Consider the following 26,367-nt stretch of genomic DNA (forward strand, 5'->3'; position numbering starts at 1 on the left):
ACAATCAGATTCATCACATTTGCACAAAAAACAATCAGATTCATCGTGAAAACAAAATTTCTGAAATCAAGCACATCAGTAGCAGTTGAGAGAGAGACAGAGAAAGAGAGAGAGCCGATGCTCTTCAGATCCAGGATGGGAGATGCTATTCGCAAAAAGAAAAGACAGAATCTGCTCCTCCGTTGGCCACCAGAGACCCAGGACGCCGGATCTTGCTACCGGGGGAGAACCAGGACGACGCCGCCATCGCTGTTGTGGTGCAGCCGTGCAGGGCCACTACCGGTCACCGGGGAGCCATGCCGTCCTGGTTGAGAACGCGATTCGATGACACCGCCGCCAGAGGAGACCACGCCACCAGGGAACGCTGAGCGCGCGGGCTTGGGCACGCCATCGCAGAAGAGGAGGAGCAGCTTTGGAGCGCTGGCCACCTGCCGCCGATGCGTCCGGCCTCCTGCGGGGGAAGCCGGGGGATCCGCCCATCAGTGCGGCCACCAACCACGGCACGTAGACGCAGAGACACCACCGGCAGCGTGAGGGCCGCTGACACCATCGATGGGGTGGAGGATGAAGGCCGGAGCTCGAAGAGGATCAATCCACGGCACCCCTGCACGGATCCTCCTCATCACCGGAGGGAGCAAACTTTGTAACTCTTCTTTTTATCAATAAAAATTAGTGAGGCTCGTGGTAATTGATTCAAAATAAATTTTGTTGTGCATCGTACAAGCTACTTGTTCTGCATTTCTAAAAATGTATCAGGCCCAATTAGTAGTTATCTCTAGGAGAGGCTCCACTAAACTGTACCGAATGAGGATCCTCACTCTCTATAAAGGGTACACCAACTTTAGAAGTTGTACAGCAAGAGTTTAACTTTCTAATCATGTGGCGTAAGAAAAAAAATGTGGAAGGGATGTATAGTACACCTCTAATCTTTCCAAAGTGCATCCTCAAAGGTGTAGTAATTAACAAAAGGGCGGAGAGCCTATATGATTAAGAAAATACAGATTTCACCCCAAAAAAAAAAGAGGCATACAGATTTATTTGATCCCTATGCATCAATCAGCCACCTGCATCTAAATGGAAACACATGTATCCTGTACCTGTCATGCAGCAATCCACTGAATCATGCTCTTGATTCCAGGGTTTCCACCAAAAGCACCACAACCCCAATTTCCTGTTGAAACTCCTATGTACTCATTGGAATTGATACTTGGAAAGTCACCCTTGTTGTGTGAATCCTGAACAGTATTTAAAAATGGAAAACATAATCAGCAAATATATGACACATCTGTCATACCTCTGATGATATGCATATACAGGCTTAATGTTTGGGCATTTCTTGAGATTACAGCACCAGAGTGCCATTTTTTTATCTGCATTTAGTTACATCATTGGCAGAACACAAGAAAGAAACTAAAAGTTGCAATGTTGACTAAGGCCATATTGGCTGCAAAAATAAAAGGAAAGCGCTATTGAGTGAAACTCAATGGAGTGATTAGTTAAACAACCTGGAAAAGCTTCACATAAAGCTGGTTTTTGATTGAACGAAAAATCCACAAGAAAGCCTTGTTCACTTCCCTGAACAAAGGATAGTTAGAAACAGTGGAACCATAAATATTATCTGCTTACAAAGGATATCATCACTGACAACTGTGACATTCAAAAAAAGTAACTTATTACCTTAGGAGACAACCAGATTCATAGTGTAACCTAGCTGGACAATCCAAAGCATCAATTGTCGCTATCCTAGTTCTCCGTCTCCCCATTGAATCAAAGGGTTCGGTATCTAAATAGTCATCGACAAAGTGGAAGGAGGAACCATAACTGCAAGGAGAAACAGGTACTGAATTCATAGTATCACACAAGGGAAATCATACAAGGATCATATCAGTCACTTCATCGAATCTATGAACTAAATTAAGCAAAAGGTGGATAGGGTTTTCACTAACCCCATATACTGTGAGAACCGTTGTGCACCAAAAATTTCTATAGCCTCATTATCTTCCATAGAAGCCATGAATAGCATACCCACAATCAATTCGGGGTTTATCATGAAGCGGATCTCTTCCTGTACCATAGAGGAAAACACAGAGTGGTTACACAAAACCACAAGAGAGCATTGTAACATATGTAATCTATTTGAAAAGTTTTCAATTCACAGCAGAACGCGAAGGACTTTTTTAAGCACAAATAGGAAATGGTGGATAAATTGCAATTCATACTGTGCTGATGCACAAATTCATCTGAAAACTGCTGAAAATGAACATCATCACATGATCACACAGACCCTAACCAAAGTAGTTGCTACGAAATCTAAGATTGGGTAAACTAAAAATCTGCCAATCAAAAGAAAGGTACCTGCACACAACCCCTGGAAAGGGCACCTCCTCCCAAATATTTATTTGCAAAGTCAACTTGAAGAGCTTCTTGTTCCTCATCTTCTATAAAACCTGAGGAAAATACCTACTAATGAAAAGGAACCAGATAATCAGAAAAATTTATAACCTGAAAGCAATTTTATAACCATTACAACACAAACATATTACTCAGTATCAGTAAATCAGTATACAGTGGTCTCTTACCTGGAATTGGCAAAGGGGTGCACTAGATGCCAACCACGCATGGATGTCAGGGTAGGGAATGCTATCAGAGAGGCCTCGGCGGGGAAGAACTTTGCGCTCAAACGAAACAAAACCAGTAGGTGTAGAATCAGTCACCATCTCGAAACAGCAAGGCACCTCACTTTGTGCTCCTGGCTTTGCGATCGGTGAATCAGCGCCCTGCAATCGGTGAACAGAACATGAACATAGGTACTCGCGTCGTCGTGGGCGCGGATGTACTCGAGGCATTCCTGGTGACAGTGACAGGGAATAGAAAATTAACACATCATTCAAGTAAACAAAAAACACCCTTTCCAAATGGCAACCGATGAACCACCACTTATATGCAAAAAAAAATCATAGCCAACTGGCAACGAAAAACTGGTAGCGCCTCCAGATCAATTCACCGTACACTCAAAAGAAACGACAATAATAAGAGAGTACAATATCTAAGCTGCAATGTGCAAGCATTGTTTTACTCCTTTTCTAATCATGCTGCCAGAAAATTCCATGTGGTGCCTAGCAAGAAATGAATCACCATCCGCCAAGTACCTTTTTGCTGCAAAAAGCCCAGCATGATGTTACCTTTTAACAAGACAAGTTGCATTTAGTCTTTTATTTTACAGCTACTAGTCAGTTAGCATTACAAAACAATCATCTAACAGACGAATGATGTTCTGTTTGTAACAAAAAAAGGTAAATTGTGCAAGAAACAATATAGATGGTGATATAAAAAATACTACTACACGCTGAGCTGATTCTACCATAAGATGGAACCACCATGCTGAAGAAGTCACACAAGCTATTAAAGCAATGCATAGTAAGGTAATCTCGAATGGCCACTGCACAAACATAGCTAAACAATGGAATTGATCTGAGACATGAATAATGCACTCAGGTTCCAGATTTAAAAACTTTAGCACCAAAATAATAGACTATTCAATGGGAATCTACTAATCTCAGTCAGTTCCTTCTGATACTTCTTTAATCATAAACTTTTCTGTAAAATCTAATGGCATTCTAGAATTTTTTCTGTAAAAAACCTATTCCATAAACCTGCACTGCATGCAGCAAGCTTACTGAGGAGGATTCAAGCTTGATTGTTTCGTCCTTGGTCCCATCAACCTCAAAGAGTGTTCTGCAACCCAATTGAGCTCCTTACTGATGTGCAAATACATAAAAAAACGATGAACAGATGGTGAAAAGATGTTGTTAAAGAGTTCTAACTTACCATTGATAGGCAACAACAAAACAAACATGAGGTAGTAATCCGTTGTCGTTGGCTCGTTACAGGTCACGCACATGGCCATCAGCTCCTCACAGGGCAGGGCAGGGCACGGAGATGAGGTTGTCGTAGGGGAGGGCAGCGGTTCTGCATCAGCCATCAGCACCTCCAAGGGGCATCGGCGGTCTGCTTCTTTTGTCTAATCAACCCCGGCTGCTAACTCTCAGGACTAGAGGACAAAGGATCTACGGCTAAAAAGAGCATGGATTCATGGAATCAGTAGATCAAAGCAAAACGAAACCAAAATTGAAGGATGAGAGATCCATGGAACCAGTAGATCGAAACAGATTAAAATTGAAGGGGGCGGATCAGACTCAGTGATACCTTTGTGTACGTTTCCATGCACGTATGGCCCTTGGCAACCGGATCCACACGCCCACCAGCAAAGTTCCAATGCTACTCGGTAACCAATGGTTCCGAAAGGGGAAAAACAGGGGGAGAAAGGGAACCGAAAGGGGGGAATGGCAAGCATACCAAGGATCCTGCGCCACGAGCTCGCAGATTTCGATGTTCTTTGCCCAATCCATCTCCTTGAGCTTGTCGCTCGTCGCCGCCTTCACCATTTCCGCAGCCATCTTCTCCCCGTGCGCCTCCGTCACTCTATTACCCCTCTCACTCACGAGCAAATCTAGGCCCGTATTCCACAGCGCCGGGCGAGGAAAAGGGCAAGAAGAAATCCCTGCCTCCTGCAACGAAGCTATTCCGAGCGTAAAGATCGCGCTCTTGAGCATAAACCGCAGCCTGCGAGCAAGGAAAGAAGCATTCTGCCCGAGCCGAAAGAACGAGGAGAGGGAGATGCAATCTGGAGCTACAAGATCACATCGGCGGGAGCAGAAAGCGAGGGAAGTGGTAGCGCGCACGAACCTAGATCGGCCGCAGGTGCACCCGCGACACGACGCGCTGCTAGTGGATTTTGGCTGGCGACGGTGGTGGCGCGGCCATGGCGCTGGCGGCACGCGCAGTGATCTCAGTCGAAGGAGGATGCGGCGTTGTGCACGGTGGCGGCGATGGCGAGGCAGGAGATGTTGTCGGCGCGCTCGATCCAGAGGCGCCGGTGGCTACACCGCGCCGTCGTCTGCATGTAGCTGGGCTGGCGGAACACCCGGCCTAGGTAGTCCCTGGTGGTGGGTAGCGCGGCGACAAGCTTGAAGGCGTTCTCGGAGCGGGAGCGGCGGGAGACGCGCCAGACGCGGACGCGGCCGTCCTGGTGCATGGAGAAGACCCGCCCGCCCGCGGCCGCCAACGCCTAGAACAGCTGCTCGCCGCGCGCCATAGCAGCAACGCCGCCTCCGCCTCCGCGTGGGAGCCCCGCTCGAACAGCGGCGCTACGCCGCCACGCCCGCTGCGCGCTCCCCCCGCGCCGCCGCGCCACCTCCGCGTGGGGCCCGCCCTAGGCGAGGGCGCACACCGGCAGCGTGAGCGAGGCCTCGCTTGCGCTGGGGTCCTCCTGTGCCGGTGGCCGCTGCGCCGGAACCGCCTAGCCACGCCAGAGCTCCTGCGCCGCTGCTGAGAGTGAGGGAGGGAGTAGAGGATAAGTGTGAAGTCCGCCAAATAGTACGCATGCTCCAGTTCATTGAATGCATGCCGAGAATTCATTGAATGGACGGTGCCGACCACCCACGCTTTCCTAGGCCCCAACATACGTACTCGCATGCGTGCCGACAAAGCCATCGGAACACATGGACGAAGGCTGGCTGTAACGTGGTTCATCTGAGTCATGGAATTTCGATCTAACGCACCAAATAAAAAGAAGTGACGTGGACATCCTAGAAGGCCGCCGATTCGGTGTGCCTTCATTAAAGATATGAAGGCACGCCGAATCGGCGGCCTTCTAGGATGTCCATGTCAGTTCTTTTAATTTAGTGTGTTAGATCGAGATTCCACGGCTCACATGAAACGCGTCTCGACCGGTCAGGTGAGGCAGTAACAGGTGACATGCATGGTCGGTGCCTAACGCGTACATGCTGGGGCCGTCCTCGCTTTGCATGCATGCATCGTCGATTTGTGTGCACCATGGCCCCATCCCATCCTCGTTTCCGGTTCCCATCCCCATCCCCGTCCCCATCTCCATTCCTCCCCTCCTCTCTCTCCTCTCCGTGCGCTCTCTCTCCTCTCCGCGCTCTCGCTCTCGCTCTCTCCCTCGCTCATCGTCGCCACCGCTGAGGCTCCCCGCACCCTGTGCACGGCGCGGCGGCGTCCCCCGGCACGGCGCCATGGTGCGCCGTCCAACGCCGGTGGCCGCGGCGGCGTCCGAGCCCCTGCTCTCCCCCGGCGTGGCGGTACCTCACCCTCTTCCTCTCCTACCCCGACGCAGGCCGCCCCCGGAGCGGCGGCGGGCGTCCTCTTCTTCTCCTCTCCCGACGCTGGCGGCTTCGGAGCGGCGACGGGCGAGCCGGCCACGTCAGGCCCCTGCGCGGGCGGCGCACCGCCGCGGGTGAGTTTTTCCCCTCCGCCTCCTTCGTCCCTCTCTCTCTGCTCTCGAGCTCCTCTCTCTTTGCCTCTCTCTCTCTCTCCACACGGGGTGGCTTGGCGGTGCCTCTCTCTCTTCCTCTCCCACTGCCTCTCTCCAGATCTACGGTCGCATTGGTCGGCCTCCGGCGCACTAGCGTGGCCAGGCCCCGGCGGTGGGCGCAGCCGCCTCCCCTCCCCCCGCTGCGCGCATCTCTCTCTCCCCCGCCGGCCTCCCCCTCCTCTGCTCCTCCCTCCTTCTCTCCTCATCAAGATATACCAGGACATTGCCACCACCACTGCCTCTCCCTAGGATTCTCCGTGTTTTTGTTTTCTCTCTCCTCATCACACACTCGATGCGCCTCACGCCCCGCGCCTGATTCTTCTGTTGTTGGGGGCGGCGGAGTCGGCCCGGCATTTGGGGTGTTTTTTCTGCTGCGGCTTTTTAGGGGTTTCTGCTGTTCGTTTCCGCGTGCGTGATTTCGCGCTTCCGTTTGGTGGGATGCGGCCCCATCGATCTCGCTCGAACTGTGGCTCCGATCCCATCCGTTTGATTTGTTCGCACGCGCAAGAGCGATTCGAATCATGGTTCGCTCTGGCCAGCGGCCGCCACTTGCTCCGCTAATTCCTCACGTTTCTCCTCCTCTCGGTTCGGCGAATTTGGTTGCTCTCGCGAGGTTTCTGGACTTAATCGTGTTTGGTTCTCTGCGTTTCTTCGTGCACTCTCGTGGCGGAGAGCAATGCGAAGCTAACAGCGAGTGGTTTGCTGTTGATTCCGAGCGTGGTGTGCCGCTGTGTCTGTCTGGCTGTCTGCTCGCGTCCTTGGTCCTGATCCGACAGCCGTGTTCGATTCCCTGTGTGCAGAGAATGGCGCCGCCGAGGATGATGGCAGCGGCGTGCTGGTGTTCGCCGAGTACAGCCTCGACGAGCTCCGAGCGGCCACCGACGGTTTCGCCCCTGACCGCATCGTGTCGGAGCACGGCGAGAAGGCACCCAACGTGGTCTACCGTGGCACGCTCTTTAGATCCGGCCGCACCGTCGCCATCAAGCGATTCGGTCGCTCCGCCTGGCCGGACTCGCGCCAGTTCCTGGTTCGTGTACCTTGCTCCGTGTGATGGATGGATTGTTTCTTGTGTTCGTCTTGGCTCTATGGCGTCTGATTGAATGACTGTGTGTCCGTGGGTGCAGGAGGAGGCGAGGGCTGTTGGGCAGCTGCGCAGTGGTCGCCTGGCCAATCTGATCGGTTGCTGCTGCGAGAGCGTCGAGCGTCTCCTCGTCGCAGAGTTCATGCGGCACGAGACCTTGGCAAAGCATCTCTTCCACTATATGTTTGGTTTCTCCTTCCTCACTCTTCTCTTACATTAGCGAGTTGATTCTGATGTGGTACTAGTTCGAATGTAGCATCAAGGTGATGGTATTGGGACCCATATTTAAGGATGTGTGTTTGTCACCTGTATCCAATCCGGAAGTGTTGCCTTAAATTGTAGAGTGTTGTTCAAGTTAGTTTCTGCTGCACAACTGTTTAGCTGTTTGCTTTATTTGGGGCTATTTCTGTGCTTTAGGCTAACTGGAAATCGACATTGGTCTTTTATAATTAATTTTAGTCACCATATTTAAGGATGTGTGTTTGTCGCCTGTACCTCAGTACCAGTAACCACTGTGGAAATGTGGCCTTTGGCCGCAGAGGGTGGAAGTAGTTTCTAGTGCCAAATCCTCTACCTGTTTGTTGTATCTGGTGCTATTTCTGTACTTTAGGCTAGCAATAAATCAAGACACTGGTTTTCTATAGTTACTTTTAATCACCAATATTGGGTTGTCTCAGTTTGTTACTTTGTTCTAGTTGGAGGTGCAGCAGTCACTCATGCCATTGATTTTTTGGCCATGCTAGAGGATATATGTAGCTTGATTTGCATCTAACCTGCAAATGTTGCTTCCAACAAATGGTACTTATTAGGGAGGATTTGAATTGCTATGACCTTCCATTTATGGACCACTCTCGGAGGGATATGGCTGTCAGGAGCTTTAAGCATTTAAAATTTTGATCTTTAAGTGGATTATACCAATCTAATATATGATAGTTGCTCTGTGTTAAAAAAAGACGATAGCTGCATTTTATCCTCATGGTGGTTATATGTGTCAGGGGAGACAAATCCATTGGGTTGGGCAATGAGGATGAGGGCTGCGCTTTATGTGGCACAGGCGTTGGACTACTGCAGTAGCAAAGGGAGGGCACTCTATCATGATCTGCATGCATACAGGGTCATCTTTGATGTGGTAGGTCTTTACTTGTTCGCATTAGTTGCTTCTCAGATCTTTCATACAAAAGCATTAATCCTTTTGTGTTTTGACTGTGGGCCAATTTTGTAGGATGGTAATCCAAGACTATCATGTTTTGGTCTGATGAAGAACAGCAGGGATGGAAAGAGTTACAGTACTAATTTGGCTTTCACGCCTCCTCAATATCTTAAGACAGGTAAATGTGTCACACTAGCAATATCCCATGAAACATTTTGGGGATGTGCCTCTTTAACTGTTATCTGTTCTGCAGGCAGAGTAAGTCCTGAGAGTGGTTTACAGTTTTGGCACTGTCTCGCTTGATCTCCTGAGTGGAAAGCACATTCCACCAAGTCATGTAAGTTTTCCTACCCTGCGTGCTTTTAACATAGTCTACACTTATAATACATTGGCGCTGTAGTGCTATTAACATATTCTATAATTTATATAGAAATAAATTTTACACTAACCTTTTCTCTCCTTTATTTAGTTCTTTGTGTGTGGATATTTATTTTTTGCCTTTGGTATATTTTTTCGAGGGAACGAGTTGACATTACCTTTTCTTTTCCCTGTAGGCACTCGACCTTATAAGAGGAAAGAACTTTCTAGTGCTGATGGATTCTTGCTTGGGATGGGTGGTTGATATAGCCGTGGGATGGGTTCATGATCTTCTATTGGATTCGTCTGTGGGGTTCGGATCCTGTTGCTCGATCTTAGCGAGTGAGTGGCTGTTTGGTAGCGAAAGCCAGCACAAGAGATTATTGATTAGATTGGGTTCCTGCATAGCCTTGAGTTGTGCTCTATGCCTGTCTGCTTGTTCGTTTTTTGCTGTAGGGTATAGGATTTGGCAATGTGTGATTTACATGTGATGCTCTTTTTAATGCTTGTTTTGAATAAGTGGGTCGCTAGAGAAACCCCCTTAGCCGGGGGAGAAAAGGGTTCGAATAAAAAAGGACGGTGGAACCCCACGCTGTTGTGGTTCTAGTAAAAACTGGGAGGTGATGTGAAATAGCAGCCAGCTTTAGTTATGTAACTGGTGTCGGGCTCAATTTTCAGGGGATGTAACACATGTTGGCACTGTCTGGATAGTGGGAGGACAGTGGGTAGTCAGTTATTGAGTAGAATAATTGTAAGTAGCTGGGCGATGTCAGCACGGCTCGGTGGATTTCCTTCCATGGTTGGGATGTGAGTAAATTGTAGGTTTTGATGGGTTTTAGACTTTTAGGAAAAATATATCTGTACTGAACTTAAACAATTGAGGATAATAAAACTATAATGGAAGTATCAAACACCTGAAAAACGATTGTATTGAACCCTAGGTATGCTGTTACCATAATTATGCTTCTCAACTCATGATGACTTTTGCAACTTGTATTTTCCGTTGATGTATTGGAGTCTGGAATTACATATGTTGTGGTCTAAATGGTAAAGGCTTGGGTGATTTAACAACTAATTGTTTGGTTTGCGTGTATATGTTTGATTGTTCTCTTAATGCTGCCTACATGCTTATACTGAAAATCGTGACTATGTTAGAATTATTTGCATGCATGGCTATCATATTCTTATAATTTTAATATCCTCTGTTGCTTTTTTCATGCAGGCTATCACTGCTTCTAGCACAAAGAAAGCTGACCTGATCTTTGGTGAGATACAATCACAGATAAAGAACAAGAACATTACGGTAGATGTGAAAGCAAACTCAGAGTCAAATGTAAATCTCTCTCTCTCTGTATATGTATATACTTAACCCCTGGAAATTGCATGCTTTGCTCAAAATGGACCTGCAACATGTTCATTTCTTGTGATATCACCTAGACTAATAGTAGTAGTTTGCCAAACTATTATCAAGCATGCTATTTGTGTTGGTCAACAATTTGCTCTTTGACTAATTAGTTGATCTGTCATGTTTCTCACTGTTCGAGTTCTGTTGACTGCTTGCTTTGACGTGCTGTTCAGATCATTACTACAGTTACTGTTGATGAGATTGCAACTCCAGGACTGAAAACCATCCTTAGCTTTGTTGTTCCTGATCAGAGGGCTGGAAAGGTAATAATCTAATTCAGTTTATTATTTCTTAAGTGGAAGGTTATTCTTCAATGTATTCATGTATTTATTTCTGGTTGCAGGTTGAGCTTCAGTATTTGCATGATTATGCTGGAGTTAATGCAAGCATTGGTCTGACAGCCAATCCGGTAGTCAACCTCTCTGCTGCCTTTGGCACTAAGGCTCTTGCAGTTGGTGCAGATGTCTCACTTGATACTGCCACTGGGAACTTAACCAAATACAACGCTAGACTGAGATTCACTCATGAAGACCTCATCGCATCCCTGACCCTGTGAGTTTTCAAAGTGTAGTAACCTTATATATTTAGGCACTGTATGCGACTGTTATTTGACAACGCTTAAGCTTATTTGATACTTGTAATTTCTTTTTTTATGGTTAAGTGCAAATCCCTGCTTAATGTGTTTCAACTTCAAGCCGTTGTGTAGCTGGTTTAGTGCATAAAAATAGTCAAAATATTAATATATTGTCACCATGATTTCACCTTTTGAGACATTTCTCAAATGGAGTTTTTGAAAGAAGCAACTTTATATTTTTGCTTCACTTATATTTGTTTGCAACAAACACGAGTTCCTAAGTCACTCAGATTATTGCATGTACAGCAATTGATGAAAGTTACTGACTTTGCTAAGTGTTTTTTTTTTGTTTCATTGAAAAAAAAGGATCTTTTGCAGTAAGCTGGTGGCAATATGGCTAATATTGAGCAGTGCCTCCAGGAAGGGTTTGATGCTAAGCATTTTGGTTTTCTAATTGAGTGAAAAGTCCTATGTATAATTTTGGGTTTGATGCTCAGTATTTTGGTTTCCTAATTGAGTGAAAAAGCCCTATGTATAATTTTCTTATATCAAATGAAACTGATGTCATAGCTCCTCAACAGATATAATCCCGTTTCTTCTAGGATGTTTATTGTCTTATTATTGCAGTGCCTTTCCAAATTTCATGTTACTGATCTAACCCTCTCTTGCAGGAACAACAGGGGAGACAGCCTTATTGGAGCTTACTACCACAAGGTGAGCGAATTGAGCAACACAGCTGTTGGGGCAGAGCTTACCCACAGCTTCTCGACCAATGAAAACACCCTCAACTTTGGCGGGCAGCACGCTCTGGACCCACTAACCGTCTTGAAGGCCCGCACCAACAACTCTGGCAAGGCCAGCGCCCTCATCCAGCATGAGTGGAGCCCAAAGTCACTGGTCACCATCTCGGCCGAGGTCGACACAGAGACCATCGAGAAGAGCTCGAAGGTCGGGATTGCCGTGGCCCTCAAGCCCTGATTGGTTATCGAGACCATATTTTTTTTCCTTCTAAGCTCCTAGCATGACTGTTTCGATCAGATCAGGTCAGCTGGTGAAAACAAAACTGTTGGGGTTCCCGGCATCTTTTGGTCGTTGTAGTCTGTCGATTTCATGAACTGTGAAATGTTTCATTGAGGAAATTTTTCGGTCGTCTGTGTAGCGCTCTGTTAAATGAGCAACCTTCACAATAATTCAAGCTCGGTAGAATTCTGAACTTGTTTACAATGGTTGATGGTGACTTGTGTCAATTGAGGTAGGGGTGGTCCTGTTTCCTGCAACCGTTTTTGCAAGGGGTACGTGGTACCTTTGCCAGCTCTATGAAGAGCCCGTTGCCCGTACCCCCATGAAGTTCTTTCCACCCTTGGATAGGAATCGGCAGCCATGGATGGCTCGCATGGAGGCTTTGCAAGGGCGTGATGCGCAAGAAGATAGTCCTATCGTGGTGCGCTTGACCACGTACTTGCTTGCTCTGGATGAGCAGTATGACCGGCAAGCCTTGGAGCTGAGGGCGTGCCTCCGACGCGCCGAAGAAGCCGAGATCTTCACTCGAATGCTCCAGGTGCAGCTCGCCGAAGCGCATGGCAGTGCTGCAGCTGCTGAGAGCCGGGAGACTGCAATGTTAGAAGCTCTGAAGGAGGCCGAAGATCGGCATGTTCATCAACTGGGTGAGGCCTATTTGTTCACTAGGGCCAAGCGGAGGGCGCTGGTTGATGAAATGCGGGATGCTCCGATCTTGGAGGGGATCCCTATCCACCCAACTGAAACAAGGAGAACCGGTGATGTAGAACCGCCAGCGCCTTCACCTTCGGAAGTGTTAGAAGCAGAACCCTTGGTTCCTCTCACTCAGCCATTAGCGCGAGAAGCTGCAGATCCATAGCCAGGACAGTAAAAGAATCCGCCAAGCACAGGAATCAAGATGCGTGGTTCCAAGGTAGATTAGTTGCCTTGGGATGCTGTACCCGTAGTAGTAGTGCTTTTCGTCGCTGTACTCCTGTATTGTACTCTTGTCGTTATTGTCATCCGTAGTTATTGGATGCGTGTTGTAGATTCACCTAAGAAGAGTGGATCCTAATTCACTTTTTTAAACCCTACCGTTAGGAGAAGTACTTGTGTTTTAGTTTTTGCTATTTTCGCCTATAATGTAATGCTATCCAATGTTGTACTTCAAATCTAAGTGTGTTAGTTGCTTGAACCCAACTCCATCAAATACTTCTTTCCACTAACATGTCATTTATTTGTTGGCCTAGAATAGGCACCATGTAATGACAACCAGCCTCTATGTTCGTTTACAGTATTGAGACCAATCTTCAGTACTAATACGATGAGAAAACATATTAGTCATATGAGGTTTTCTATACCAAGCAAATCACCCGCAGCGAAGCGCGGGCAGCAATGGCTAGTATCTTTAATGGTTGAGTGTATGGGCCTATTTAGGTTGTTCATGTCGAGCTATGCCCATTCAGGACAGAATAGGCGGCCTGCATGCTACAAGTAGGTACAAATTCCCGTGTACTCAAATGAGAATGCTTAATGAATAACAGAACTAGTAACCATCCCTTCTGACTGCTTCTTCCTCCTTTTACTTGTGCTATTCTTCTCCATTCCTCTTCGATTATATCTCAGGTTGCTTCTTCGCAAGCAAGGACTGTAACATTTAGTATCCAGAGCTGCCGAACCTCCGCCATAACTTTTTTCCTACCACCAGACCTTCCTCAGGCTTTGTTTGGATGTTATCGGATTCAACTCAATCCACATGTGTTGAGTGGATTAGGGTAGAATTTAGTTCAAGTTTCACTCCAACACATGTGGATTGATACGAAACCGACTACATCAAAACAAGGCCTCAAGTGTGAGCGGGATGGCTCCATCGCGCAAGCCCATGAAGTTCTAGCAACAACTCACGATCACCGTGGAGGAACTCATAAAGCAGTATGAAGGGTTCCAAACAATGCTTTAGCAATCGTAGACATGCTAAGCAATTTGGAAGCATGGTGTGCGACCTTGGACAAGGTGTTCAGCAGTTTGCTTCAGAAGATGTCCGAGATGGTGAGCCATGTAGACACCTTGAAAGATCGTCCACCTCCGCCACCGCCTGAGTTTGGGTTGGGGCATAATCCGTCTGCCACACCTGATCACGGGTATGTTGCATGATCCCTCTTCCTTGGGTTTTGAGTTGCTTGGTGGTTTTTGGGACTCAATGCCTCGCAATTTACATGTCTATATGCACAAGCATTTAGCGCCTAAGAGAGTTGTAATCTCTAAATTTATATAGTATTTTTTTCTTTGAAGCTACTCCTTTATAAATAAAGCCTATAGTTGAATGCTTACACATAGATCCATGTCACGAATGCGCGACAGCTCCTTACACGGCATTTCCATGGAATATATGTCCCCGTCTAATTTTTTCCTAATATATGAACAAATCGACCTTCTTAATTGCCAATCAACTTGTTCGCTTCTTGATTTCAGCCAGGGCTTATCAGTCAGTCAACATTGTTTTTCTCTCACAACAAACCAGCATCAGCCAGGTTTATCAGCCTAGGAACCAACTAGCGAATAGGCTGAATAACTTTAAAACTGGTCAGATATGGATGTATGACCGTCCATCAGTTTTTTTGTACCTACATGTATCTAATTTGCATAATGTGCAGCGCTTCGCTTATCATTACTTCCATTTTTGGGACGATCATATGGATGGATCCCTGAAAGTAAATTAAAGCTGATGCTTGGCGCACACCAAAGGGTGGCTGAGACAGCAAAGCTCCTCTGTATCCCCTTCTTCCTCAAGACTTCTAAAGATATTTTTTTCCTTCCATTCTTTATCTCAGCTTCCTTCTTTCATTGTCTTCTTTTCTGCTTTTTGTCACGCAGTGCATATATAATGTACATACCACGCAGATCGATCAACGGTCAGGGCAAAGTTGGTAACATAATGTTCTCTCCTCAGGACTGATGAGGAGATATAAACCAAGAATCAATAATATAAACGTCAGCAAGGTTGAGATTTTTTTTTTATAATGGCAAGGTTGAACTTTGAAACACCAAAATATATATAACCATGCAATCATCTAGCATAACAGAGAATATGTGCGGGAATGGTATTTTACAGTAAGAATAGGGTTTAAACAAACATAAATAACCGATCAAACTTAGTATCTTAATCATGAAAAAATGTTGTTCTATTTTTAAATTTTATTCTAGATATCAAATAATATGACATGAGAACTGCTACTCTATACCACGCATATATATCTTGCGTAAGATTCAACCTAGTTCTTCATATATGCTCCATAAGGTAGGGTGTATGTGTCTGCGTGCACATATGTTATGAGTGTTCATGTGTATGGTGTTTTTGCTTAAAAAATCCATAAGAAATCATTAACTGTTCATATATCTCATTCGAGATCTCAATGTACAATTGTAACCATACTCTTCCTTAGGTTAGAATATATAAGATGAGGTTTTGGATGGCTAATTTGAGTGGCATGTGCACCATGTGTCAAGTATAGGCCTGTTTGTGACTGGTTCACTCTAGGTTTTCTATCTACTATATCTACTACAAAAACATCCACAATGGAGCAAGTTTGCCAAAAAAAAAAACAGTTCATGAATTGGGAGGCTTGGTGTGCTCTAGAAAATAATGGAATCGGGGTGTTTGGAACTACATGCTCGGAGTTTAGAGTTTGGGCAATCGTATATATCTAACTAGATGTACTATATAAGAATTCAATTTCAGTAGCCTAGCCAGATATATGATACAATGTGCACTTTTGATCACCGACAAGCACTACTACAAACCGATCTATAGAGGCGGCGCGCTGGAATACCTCTATAAAGGCGGTTGGCAAGCCTCCTCTACTTTTCCATCTCGATTTGTAGAGGTGGCTAGGAATAGAGCCGTCTCTATCCAGAAAAGTTAGTTTCCATTGCTAAAAATCATTTTTGTAGGATCATCATCCCACAATCTACAACAGAGCGATTCATACATATCAATCTCTCATCAATCAAGGCAAAGGACTCAAGATCAGATATATGCTAGGGAGCAGAGGCTAGGGAGACATATAAAATTGTAGATTTTGTATGTCTCCCTAGTGAAAAAATTAAAAAAAAAACTACGCTTTTGTGTGTCTAGACTAGACTCTAGAATAAAACCTGCGCAGTGATGTACTGCAGCTAGTAGATGGAGGGGCAGAGGGCGAGACCAAGTCGGCCAAGCATGCATGCATGCATCTGTCAGTGCAGGGTTGGAAGAGAGGAGAGGTCATCTAGTCTTCTGGACTCTAGAGAAGGGGCCAAGGGCGGCATGCATGATCCTGGAGCCCATGGAAAAAAGGGTCAAGCTTGTGAGGGGCTGAGGGCTAGCTAGGGAATCTGGGAAAGCGACAACTAAAGGTGGCCATCCGATCGCCCAGAATCGTGAGAGAGGCATGACTCTGTCTGGGCAGTGTGTCCGTGTCGACCCCAGGCCCAGCTAGGGCCACCACCTGCTGACGCCGGCGATCGATCGGGAGAAAAACTACTTATAAGGCCAGGGGTCGTTGCAGGTAAAGGCATCGATCCGCAGCAGCGCCCAAAGAGGAACGGAGCAAGCAAGGTGTCTTTGGCGACGCGCTAGCTCACACCCGGCCCCGTGGAGGAGCTCGCTGATCGCCGGCCGGTGCACTTACGGGCGCCCTCCTCCTCCTCGGCGCGCCACGCCAGCTCGATCGGCCGGCCGGAGCACGGCGGCGGCATCATTACGTACGTCTACTACTTCATTCAGTAGTAGCTCATCTCATCACCGCCGCGCCGAAGAGAGAGAGATACACACATCGTCACCATGTCGCCGGTGGGGCTCCCGCCGGGCTTCCGGTTCCACCCGACGGACGAGGAGCTGGTGAACTACTACCTGAAGCGAAAGATCCACGGGCTGAAGATCGATCTGGACATCATCCCCGAGGTCGACCTCTACAAGTGCGAGCCATGGGAGCTCGCAGGTACGTGTATAGATACATGTCTTCGCTCTTCCATATGCATCTCGCTCGTCCTCTGCTGCATGCAATCCGCCGCCGCTCCATCGTGAATTCGTGATTATTTTTTGTGCTGGATGATCTGAATTGATCTCATGCATATGCAATTGCAGACAAGTCGTTCCTGCCTAGCCGTGACCCGGAGTGGTACTTCTTCGGGCCGCGGGACCGCAAGTACCCCAACGGGTTCCGCACCAACCGCGCGACGCGGGCGGGGTACTGGAAGTCCACGGGCAAGGACCGCCGCGTGCTGCACCACGCCGGCCGCCCCATCGGCATGAAGAAGACGCTCGTCTACTACCGCGGCCGCGCGCCGCAGGGGGTCCGCACCGACTGGGTCATGCACGAGTACCGACTCGACGACAAGGACGCCGAGGACACGCTGCCCATCCAGGTTAGCTGCTTTACCCACTGCTACCTATCTGCTTGTTGCATTGGCTTTGTGATTTTGCATGATGTACCAGCTCCAGTGGCAATGGTAGCGAACCGCTATGCTGAATAAGCTAGGTATATAGCTTACAATGAACTGGTTGGTATGCTGAATAAGCTAGGCAGCTTACATTGAACTAGCTAGATCGTGATATATCACGTGCTGTGTAGTGCAGATACATCATGACGCTCTCCTGTTAGATAGCTAGGTACCTAGTAGAGGTCTGCTCATATTGGGCCCCTTCAATTCCTTCTGTCCTTGATCTTATTGACACAGAAGTTTCTGAATGCTCTCCTTTCTCGTGTCTCTACAGTCTAGTAGTATGTAGCTTAGCCGTACTATGTATATGTATATGAATCCTCTATAATCTCCTCTTTTAACTAACATCATCAGATCAGCAGACATGATCTCCATTGGGCTGTGCATTGATCATGTCCATGAGGTATTAAAGGAGGGCAAAGCAAAACAAAGCAAACCGTCTCACAATCTTCCCGCTCTCATGGCCAAGCGAGTCGGTGTCGCCCAGGCCACTTTCCGCTTTATTCCATGCTGAATCCATCATCAGCCTCGCACACCCTTCCCTTCCCTTGCCGTCTTTCTTTCTCTCGCGCGTAAATCACGCACGTCCTCTCTGTTCTTATATAACAGAACACAAAAACATTAATCAGTAAAGGGCATGCATGGTTTGTGTTTAATTTGTTCAACGAGACGATATAGCAAATGTAGCATGTAGTACAAACATAATCATGCATCAGTGTCGTAGTACACGAGTTAACGAGCAAAAAAGACAGGTATTTTTTTTTAAGGTTCTACAGAGATATTATTGGTTAATAATGACTTTTTTCTTTGAATTCCTCGCTCTGTGCTGGCATTCTCATGATCAGGACACCTATGCACTATGCCGGGTCTTCAAGAAGAACGCCATCTGCACCGAGGTGGACGGCCTGCAAGCGCAGTGCAGCATGGCGCTGCTGGAGGGCGCCTGCCAGCAGCTGCTCACCAGCGGCAGCCAGAGCCAGGAGTACCAGACCCCGTCGCCGGACGTGCCCGTCGGGTCCACATCCGGCGGAGCTGACGATGATGCGGACAAGGATGAGTCCTGGATGCAGTTCATTTCCGACGACGCGTGGTGCTCCAGCACGGCGGACGGTGCCGAGGAGAGCACCTCCTGTGTGGCCCTGGCCAGCTGAAACCTTTGATCTGTTCAAAGATGATGCAGCTGAGAAATTCTCCTAATAATAACTATTTTTCTTTCTTTCTCTCTGATCGAGCTGCTGCTGCTGCTGCTGCTGCTGCTGGCTAGCTATTAATAACCACCGTGATCATGTCTACAAGGTGTAAGATCATATAGCACAATAAGCAAGCATCCGTTGGGTTTTCAGCGTCCATCCTATTGCTGGGAGTTGAAGGATCGTTGCCGCCTCAAGATTGTTGTCAGAATCCTTCCTTGAGTTGAGTTCATAAGGAGGGTTATATATATTTAATATACTATATAGTATATAGGAACAACCAGCTCCCTTGTTTTTTTTTTCTTTTCTTCTTTTTTGGTTTTTCATCGAATGTATTGTACCTTTTGGAGTGGTGTCTTTATCTTCTGTGAAGCATACTGGATGTAGCTGTGCCATTGCATAGTTTTTGTCTTGTGCCTATATATGTCAGATGAAATATAATGCACAGAATGAATGGAAATTGAAGACAATTATTATTATTATGACTATTATATACCTGTCCTCTTAAGTTATATCAAGCTGCAAAATCTAGTTATTCTGCTCATCTTACGTAACCAATAAAATGGAAAAAGGAAAAGAAAATTTAATCTCAAAGACAGTTCACTGGTGTACATGTTATCATAAGATGAGGATATTTGCATATATTGATATATATAAACATTATGTTACTGAAGAGTTTGGAGATTATTTGTCAAAACATTGGCTCATATTTCGCAGCACCTCAAATATCTACTTCACACATGTAAGAAACCAGTGTTTTCCCTTTAAGCATATATAACCAGAAAGGCTGTATAGCTTGTTCAAACAGCAGTGTTGTTCTTACAATTATATCATATAAAGGTCTCTATAGATCCGCTGATAAGGAAAAGCCTAACAGCAGGCGTTCAATCACATGCTGTCAGTAGCGATGCTTTGCTAAGCTAAAACGCTTGGGTTCACAAAGGGTTGAAGAAATACTATTCCATAAGTAATATCAGAGGTTAAAACGCATGCTGTTGCAGGAGCCCTTTCTGGAATGTCAATCAGAACCCCGGCCCTCCAGGTCAATAACTATGACCAGTTTGAGCTAGATAGAGATGCTTTGGACCCTCCTACCTTGAAATTCTTGGAATTCATTTTTCAACATGTCACAGCAAATTACCCTCCGAGAAGTGCCATGGTAACAGATTTAAGATAACCAATATGCTGAAGAATACTTTTCTGTAGATTTTAGCAAAATAATAGTGTTGTATTCTATCATGTTTCTATTTTCTAAGCTTCGGGCAAAACTAAAGTTCAGAAGTCTACCTTACAAGCATCTTCATCGTGAAACTTTGTTGCAAGCGTGTTGCCTCTGCAATGTTCAGAGTGCCCCCTTGATGTCAACACAACACCTCAGAACCACCTTTGGACTGTTCCACCATTTCAACAAGCATATCAACTGCAAAAGCAATTTGCAAATCTACATTTAGCTGCAAAAATTGCTTTAGACCACATGCAGCTGAAAGGGATGCATGTCTTTTCTGTAGAATTGGGTAAGACTAGTTGCAGACCTCTTTAAATGCATGTTGTCATTGTAGTGTTGGGGAAGTTAAGAAGAACAAGAAAACAGCGAGTTATCACAGGATGGACAGAACGATTTGTTACCCAACCAAGGTTGAAATCAAATAAAATATCTGTTATATTGGTTGAGATTGTGATCATTGTTTATAAAATCTTTCATTAAAGAAAGAAAGGAACTAGCTAGATCATATCTATTACGGGGGGAAGGCAATCAAGTTTATGTCCAGAGACATATATGCTAGACTAAAAAAGTGAATGGCGATCCTCTAGTACTCGAGTACTCCTTTATCAGAATCCAAAGCCAAAAGTTTTGTCTGATCTAGATGGCTAAATAGATAGCTGCAAGCTCATTGACACTGGAAGGCCTCATGGCTGCATGGACCTTTAGTTTTCTTTTTACCTTCCATAAACTTTCTGTTTTGCAACGCTGATCCCGATACATAGAGACATGTTACTAGAACACCCTCACCTTTAGTCCTGTTCTCTTCTATGACACTTCAAAGAGACCAAGCTTCTGAAACACAAAAACAAGTTTAGTGAACAAAAGAACATACCCCCACAGCGCAAGAGGGCAATGCCGTGACAACTTTCACGTCCCAATACAGCCCTACACAATCTACTAGCATGAATATCATAAAGGTGTGTTATCCAGGAAACAAAAATAAAAGTTTGTTTCGTTGAAAGATAAGAAAAGAAGATCCAGCGGTGCTGTAAGACGTCCAGAGCTTGTGTGAGAATCCTGTAAAGGGAAACACGGCTACTTGTAGGGCAGGCTTTGAATCATTTCACGGAGGAGCTAAAGAGCACAGTGGCCGGCAACAGAAGGGAAAGACAAAGGGTAAAGACAAAGAAAGATCAGCAAGAAAGGAGGCAGCGAGCTGGGAGGCCATGGCGCCGGCTGATCTCCCACCAGGCTTTAGGTTCCATCCAACTGATGAGGAGCTTGTGAACTATTACCTCAAGAGGAAGGTCCATGGGCTCAGCATCGAGCTCGACATAATCCCTGAAGTAGACCTCTACAAATGTGAGCCTTGGGAGCTAGCAGGTAACCTGAAATCCAAGTTCATTCAGTTGTTCATCCTGAGATTTCATCACTCCTAACTGAAATTTGAGATATCTTTGTTTTGGAAGAGAAATCATTCCTGCCTAGTAGAGACTCCGAGTGGTATTTCTTTGGGCCAAGGGATAGGAAGTATCCAAATGGATGCCGCACAAACCGTGCAACCCAAGCAGGATACTGGAAATCAACAGGCAAAGATCGGCGAATCAACTACCAGAACAGATCAATCGGCATGAAGAAGACATTGGTCTACTACAAGGGTCGAGCTCCTCAGGGGCTGAGGACCAACTGGGTGATGCATGAGTACCGCATCGAGGAAAGCGAATGCGAGAACACCATGGGGATTCAGGTTACTCATTCATGTTCCTATGCATCAGTATGAGTTAAACCTTTTGTGTTGCTTCTGTTGCATTTAGTGATCTCAGTCTGCATTCAATAGGTACCAAAAATTTAACCGACTTCCCCAAATAAAAAGATGTTTGTTCTCTATATTAATCAATGTTGTAGTAACCATGTCCTTAAATACACAAGAATTTCAAGGATATCATGCTAAAGAAATATTCACGTTGAAACATACAGAAAAACAAATTAGGGCATTGTTTGTTCTAGGAAGCTACGTTATTTATGCATGGAGTGCATGTAAAGTTAGGGCTCTTATCCCTTTTCTCCCCGTATCCTTCTGTGGCCATAAAGTATTCCTTGCTTCCATGGAACATAGTTACTTTGCAAAGTACAGAAGAAGTTTCGTTCCAGTTATCTAATGGGGTCATACATGGTACACTTTTTTCTGGTGCTCTTGATAAGACAAATTTAACATCCAATTCCTGGTCGGGGATGTGAAATGATAACACATGATTGTACACGGTTTAGTAGGTGCCGCCATCACCTCATGATGCAGACTTCAGAGTATACATAGTCTGGGTCAGTTGCATGTGGATGCTACCTTAAAGCTTAGACATGTGTGGTGTGACCCAGTGTTGTGTCGGTGGCTTTACACTTTATTCTCCATGTCCCACTACTTTACTTAATAGTAGAAAACTTAAAGCCTGAACCGATAAAATGTCTGATTGACCCCATATGAATTAGATCTGGCAATACAGGTTCAGTTAGAAAAGGCATTAATTGAGATTTCTGTGAACAAATAAGAGTTGAACAAAGATCATTCATGATAACCAAATTCAGTTTTAAAGTAAGTGCCATAGTAATTATTTGGAGGAATGAGTGATTGCTCGTGTTCTAAGAGAAATTTTTAGCAGCATGATATTAACTCTGACTTCTTAGTAGACATTTCTATGAACTAAAGAGTTGAGCTAAAATTGTTCAACCCAAGTACACAGTAAAACCATTTGGAGATGAGTGATTTGCTTTAGCTATAAGTTCTGAATCTGCATACTGTTGATTTCTTGCTGTACACCTGTACTTGATGCTGGATTCTCTGACTCTAGATACTATATCTTAAGAAAACAAATGATAAACATGGAATGTATTTGAACAAAGAGGACATTGGACTCAGTAAAATGTTCCCAACGGAACAGTGCAGTACAATCTAGATAAACTTTTTCAGTACATACAACCATATATTGTTCAGTAGAGGGATAGGAAGCACTCAAGAAGCAACTTACTAGCATTCAATTTTGCATGGCAATAACTCTTCATCCAAATTGTTCAACCTGAAGTCTTCCTTCCATAGGTGCAAAACCAAAAATCATCCCACCTAAATTGTTAAGGAAACAGAAATGCAGTCAATTTCTTGTTAATTCGTGCTGTTATTTTACAGGACTCATATGCACTGTGTCGTGTCTTCAAGAAAAATGTGGCACTCGGAGAGTTTCAGAAGCAAAAGCAAGGCGAGTGCAGCTCATCACAAGCTAAAGAAAAACAAGAACAGTTTACAAGTGTCGGGGATGCTGGACAGTCATCTGGTTCAAATGAGCATGGTAAAGACAACACATGGATGCAGTTCATAGCTGATGATCTATGGTGCAACAAAACAAAGTGATGGAAGTATGGAACTAATAAGACAGTTGTTTAACTTCATCTAACTAGAAACTTCTCAGTTGCACATTGACTTTGTATATGTTTGATAACATCACTTTTCAGTTCTCACTTTGGACAGGATGACCACTAAGTTTGGGGGCTCTGACTCTTCATGTGGAGTTATAGTTCTCTTTTGGTACTGTAATAGAAAAAACATCCTACTTTGGTACTTCAAGGTTTGGTCTTCCTGTATCTGTCATTAAACACAGCGATTTATAGGGGGGAATACAGTACAACGACAGAAATTTAATTTGACACATATTATTTATTTACATATTCCTTTCATATGCAGCTACAGATATCATTTTACAGTAAAGGTCACCAAAGTTGTCAATCCCCTATGACCTGCAATCTATACCTAGACCCAAGGATAGTTGTTTTTATTAGACATACTCGTACACATTTTCTTTGCAATTCCTTGGCACTCTACTCTAATGAAATAGCACAAGTGCAGAACTACTGCTAAAGTTTAAAAAAAAAAAAAAACGTAAACAGTGGCACCACAACTCAGAACGGAGTGACACTTGAGAAGAACCGATTGGTTTTGAATCTAAAGTCTGAGTTTCTTGATTTAGACCAGAAACAGTATGGTATGAGCATGATACTGAATCAACGTTGCTAATGTCTAGGGATTTCTGAGTTGCAAATCAGTAGTACAAGAGTAGCACTAGACCACAGCATCAGGATTCTGGGTCAGCAAAGCTTCAATACGCTAAACTGCACACTGTTTGCATTTTCCAGAGCATATATAGCTCGTCTTCTATGGCAGTGTTGCAAATTCAGAATTTAGTTTCATATAACAGTAAGATTCAGTAACATGGCCCAAGTTTTTTATACCTTTAGTTCCATTGCTCAATGCTGGAATGCTTTTGAAATTTCATCATTCGTCTCTGCAAAACTTGCTTCTGGATGCATTCGCTTTATCTTGGTATTCCATCAGCTGCTGGCATAGTTAAAGAAGTTTGTTTAGGTACTTGGGCTAAGAAGACATTATATCGGACTGAAACCAATTCCACAATGGTGTCGAGCTCTCAATGATCAAGGTTTGAGCCGAACACAACGTCAACACTCCACTTGTTGCATTCGAAGCGGGAAAAAAAAAACTCTGAAACAACTGACAAATCAGAGAATGTGTGATAACCACAAAAGTTCCATGGATACAAGCTGGCGTGAGCCTGATGAAAGCCACCCACAGGGAACAACCACCCACAAGACTAATCCCAGCAGCTTTTCAGCACCGATAAATAACTGAAACGAAAGCCGTGATAAGGACGTGTAAAAGATAGGGAAATCATTACCGATTGAGCAGGCAAGCGAAATCCAAGCCCCAGACTCGGAAGACAATCCCAATTCCCAAGCAAGGCTGCAGTTGCTACTCGTCGCGCTGCACACCGGTGCCGTAGGATCGGAATCGCGCATCCCTCAAGGTCGACAAAGTCACCAACCAGACCCAAGGGAGCGCCGGAGGGCGTGCACCGTCTGGGCCAGAAAACAGGATCAATGGGATGGATGTGGTGCACCCAATGCCAATGGGATGAATGGGGTGCCATCGACACCAGAGACCGTGGGTCTCAGCTGCTTGACGAAATTGCTGAACGGGGCGGGGCGGGGGGGGGGGGGGGGGGGGGGGGGGGGGGGGGGGGGGCGGTTTGGGTACGTACCTGTTCGTCCCAGCGTCTGAGTTGGCTGCTGCCGTGTTCGCCCCTTCCCCTTCCTGACACATTTCAAGCTACCGATCCATCCACGCTAAATTCCAACCCCGATTTAACAAATTCGACGATGAATTAACGATTGTTTCACTTACGTGAATTGAAACTTCGACTCAAAGCGCATATTCCACAAATTGGTGTGAACAACTTGATCCCAAACAATGAAGTAATGAAACTTCAGAAAGGGGATTAAAACTGAACACGAAGAATTAATAAACCAGATCAAAGCTGCACGATTGAAAGCCAATTGCAAGAAATCCAATTAGAGGCAACACTACGTTGGAGCAAGTTTCAAATCACTGGATGATTTTCTTACATCGCCATCCATCCAATTCCATCGAACTAGCGGTTCTTACAGACCCACATAACATGACTCTAAGAGGACAAAGGAACCAGTTACTACAACCACTACAGCAACTACCACACGAACACAGGAAGGTAACCAAACTGCTACGGAGTACCACAGATCCGAGACACCTCGCCAGGCAACTACCCTGACCTAGCCTAGCCGCCGAAGCCGTAGAGGGTGCGGCCCTGGCGCTTGAGGGCGTAGACGACGTCCATGGCGGTGACGGTCTTGCGGCGGGCGTGCTCCGTGTAGGTGACGGCGTCGCGGATGACGTTCTCGAGGAAGATCTTGAGCACGCCGCGGGTCTCCTCGTAGATCAGGCCGGAGATGCGCTTCACGCCGCCCCTCCTCGCCAGCCTCCGGATCGCCGGCTTCGTGATGCCCTGGATGTTGTCGCGCAACACCTTCCGGTGACGCTTCGCGCCGCCCTTCCCGAGCCCCTTGCCGCCCTTGCCCCTGCCCGACATCTCCGACGCCGGTCGCCTCCCCTGCTTGAAAGTATTGGGTGGTGGTTGTGTCCCTCGTGTGAAGAGGAGACCAGTGCTGATGTGGGTGGTGGAGGCGTGTGGGGCTGGGTTTTATAGAGGCGGGGCCTTTGGGGGGCAGATGGGAGGCACGATCCGCGTGATGGGAGCTCTGTGCCGCTGGATGCGGGATGTGTGGCAGAGAATGGAGGAGGTGCGGGTGCGCGGATCGGTGACGTGGCTGGGAGGGGATCTGGGGGTGTGTTTGTGTTTGTGAGGATGTGGTGGGGTCGACGGATTTTGGAGGGAACCGTGGTTGAGTGGGTGCCAGGTGGGCCTAATGTTTCAAGACGACAGAGGTTGGGCGGGGAGTTTCGCGGTTCGCGAAATTTCGGACCGTTCTGTGTATGACGATGGGCCCAATGTGAATAACCTATTCGGCTGTTTGGGCCCTGTTTAGTTTTCTCCCAAAATACCAAATTTTTCAAAATTCTCTATCACATCAAATCTTTAGACGCATGCATGAAGCATTAAATATAAATAAAAAATAAAACTAATTACACAGTTTAGACGAAATC

At 45.9% G+C, this 26,367-nt stretch overlaps 4 protein-coding genes, 1 long non-coding RNA gene and 2 pseudogenes across 5 annotated transcripts; 4 read left to right on the forward strand and 3 right to left on the reverse strand.

Annotated features, from left to right (window-relative positions):
- Window positions 1–752: 752 nt before the first annotated feature.
- LOC136548893 (poly(ADP-ribose) glycohydrolase 1-like) lies at window positions 753–3,907 on the reverse strand (annotated as a pseudogene).
- Window positions 3,908–6,095: 2,188 nt separating this feature from the next.
- Window positions 6,096–9,462, forward strand: LOC136548894 (serine/threonine-protein kinase BSK5-like; annotated as a pseudogene).
- Window positions 9,463–10,026: 564 nt separating this feature from the next.
- Window positions 10,027–12,229, forward strand: LOC136548895 (mitochondrial outer membrane protein porin 1-like). The gene is made up of 5 exons (XM_066540256.1): window positions 10,027–10,041; window positions 10,205–10,315; window positions 10,561–10,650; window positions 10,731–10,939; window positions 11,633–12,229. The coding sequence occupies exons 1-5, from the start codon at window positions 10,027–10,029 to the stop codon at window positions 11,937–11,939; spliced, it is 732 nt and encodes a 243-aa protein (XP_066396353.1). The 3' UTR covers window positions 11,940–12,229.
- Window positions 12,230–16,549: 4,320 nt separating this feature from the next.
- On the forward strand, window positions 16,550–19,408 carry LOC136552276 (NAC domain-containing protein 54-like). The gene is made up of 3 exons (XM_066543800.1): window positions 16,550–16,936; window positions 17,083–17,363; window positions 18,284–19,408. The coding sequence occupies exons 1-3, from the start codon at window positions 16,780–16,782 to the stop codon at window positions 18,587–18,589; spliced, it is 744 nt and encodes a 247-aa protein (XP_066399897.1). The 5' UTR covers window positions 16,550–16,779; the 3' UTR covers window positions 18,590–19,408.
- A 1,528-nt stretch (window positions 19,409–20,936) lies between these two features.
- LOC136552277 (NAC domain-containing protein 45-like) lies at window positions 20,937–23,539 on the forward strand. The gene is made up of 3 exons (XM_066543801.1): window positions 20,937–21,215; window positions 21,302–21,579; window positions 23,008–23,539. Exons 1-3 carry the CDS (start codon window positions 21,059–21,061, stop codon window positions 23,227–23,229), a joined length of 657 nt encoding a protein of 218 aa, XP_066399898.1. The 5' UTR covers window positions 20,937–21,058; the 3' UTR covers window positions 23,230–23,539.
- On the reverse strand, window positions 21,610–24,743 carry LOC136552278 (uncharacterized). The gene is made up of 3 exons (XR_010782782.1): window positions 24,566–24,743; window positions 24,105–24,210; window positions 21,610–22,944 (listed from the first exon to the last, which is right to left on the reverse strand). It is a non-coding gene; the product is annotated as an uncharacterized lncRNA (long non-coding RNA).
- Window positions 24,744–25,238: 495 nt separating this feature from the next.
- On the reverse strand, window positions 25,239–25,872 carry LOC136552275 (histone H4). Its single transcript, XM_066543799.1, has one exon. The coding sequence runs from the start codon at window positions 25,790–25,792 to the stop codon at window positions 25,481–25,483; it is 312 nt and encodes a 103-aa protein (XP_066399896.1). The 5' UTR covers window positions 25,793–25,872; the 3' UTR covers window positions 25,239–25,480.
- Window positions 25,873–26,367: the final 495 nt, after the last annotated feature.

Source organism: Miscanthus floridulus, chromosome 4 (assembly GCF_019320115.1).
Source record: "Miscanthus floridulus cultivar M001 chromosome 4, ASM1932011v1, whole genome shotgun sequence".
Taxonomy (NCBI): domain Eukaryota; kingdom Viridiplantae; phylum Streptophyta; class Magnoliopsida; order Poales; family Poaceae; genus Miscanthus; species Miscanthus floridulus.

Excerpts from the sequence above, each read along its gene's own strand:
- LOC136548895 (XM_066540256.1), top strand. Across the intron at positions 10,651-10,730 it reads CTGATCAGAGGGCTGGAAAG|GTTGAGCTTCAGTATTTGCA; the intron begins GTAATAATCTAA and ends TTCTGGTTGCAG. Across the intron at positions 10,940-11,632 it reads CTCATCGCATCCCTGACCCT|GAACAACAGGGGAGACAGCC; the intron begins GTGAGTTTTCAA and ends CCTCTCTTGCAG.
- LOC136552276 (XM_066543800.1), top strand. The coding sequence starts at position 16,780 with ATGTCGCCGGTGGGGCTCCCGCCGGGCTTCCGGTTCCACCCGACGGAC. Across the intron at positions 16,937-17,082 it reads CGAGCCATGGGAGCTCGCAG|ACAAGTCGTTCCTGCCTAGC; the intron begins GTACGTGTATAG and ends ATGCAATTGCAG. Across the intron at positions 17,364-18,283 it reads AGGACACGCTGCCCATCCAG|GACACCTATGCACTATGCCG; the intron begins GTTAGCTGCTTT and ends TCTCATGATCAG.
- LOC136552277 (XM_066543801.1), top strand. The coding sequence starts at position 21,059 with ATGGCGCCGGCTGATCTCCCACCAGGCTTTAGGTTCCATCCAACTGAT. Across the intron at positions 21,216-21,301 it reads TGAGCCTTGGGAGCTAGCAG|AGAAATCATTCCTGCCTAGT; the intron begins GTAACCTGAAAT and ends TTGTTTTGGAAG. Across the intron at positions 21,580-23,007 it reads AGAACACCATGGGGATTCAG|GACTCATATGCACTGTGTCG; the intron begins GTTACTCATTCA and ends GTTATTTTACAG.
- LOC136552275 (XM_066543799.1), bottom strand. The coding sequence starts at position 25,792 with ATGTCGGGCAGGGGCAAGGGCGGCAAGGGGCTCGGGAAGGGCGGCGCG.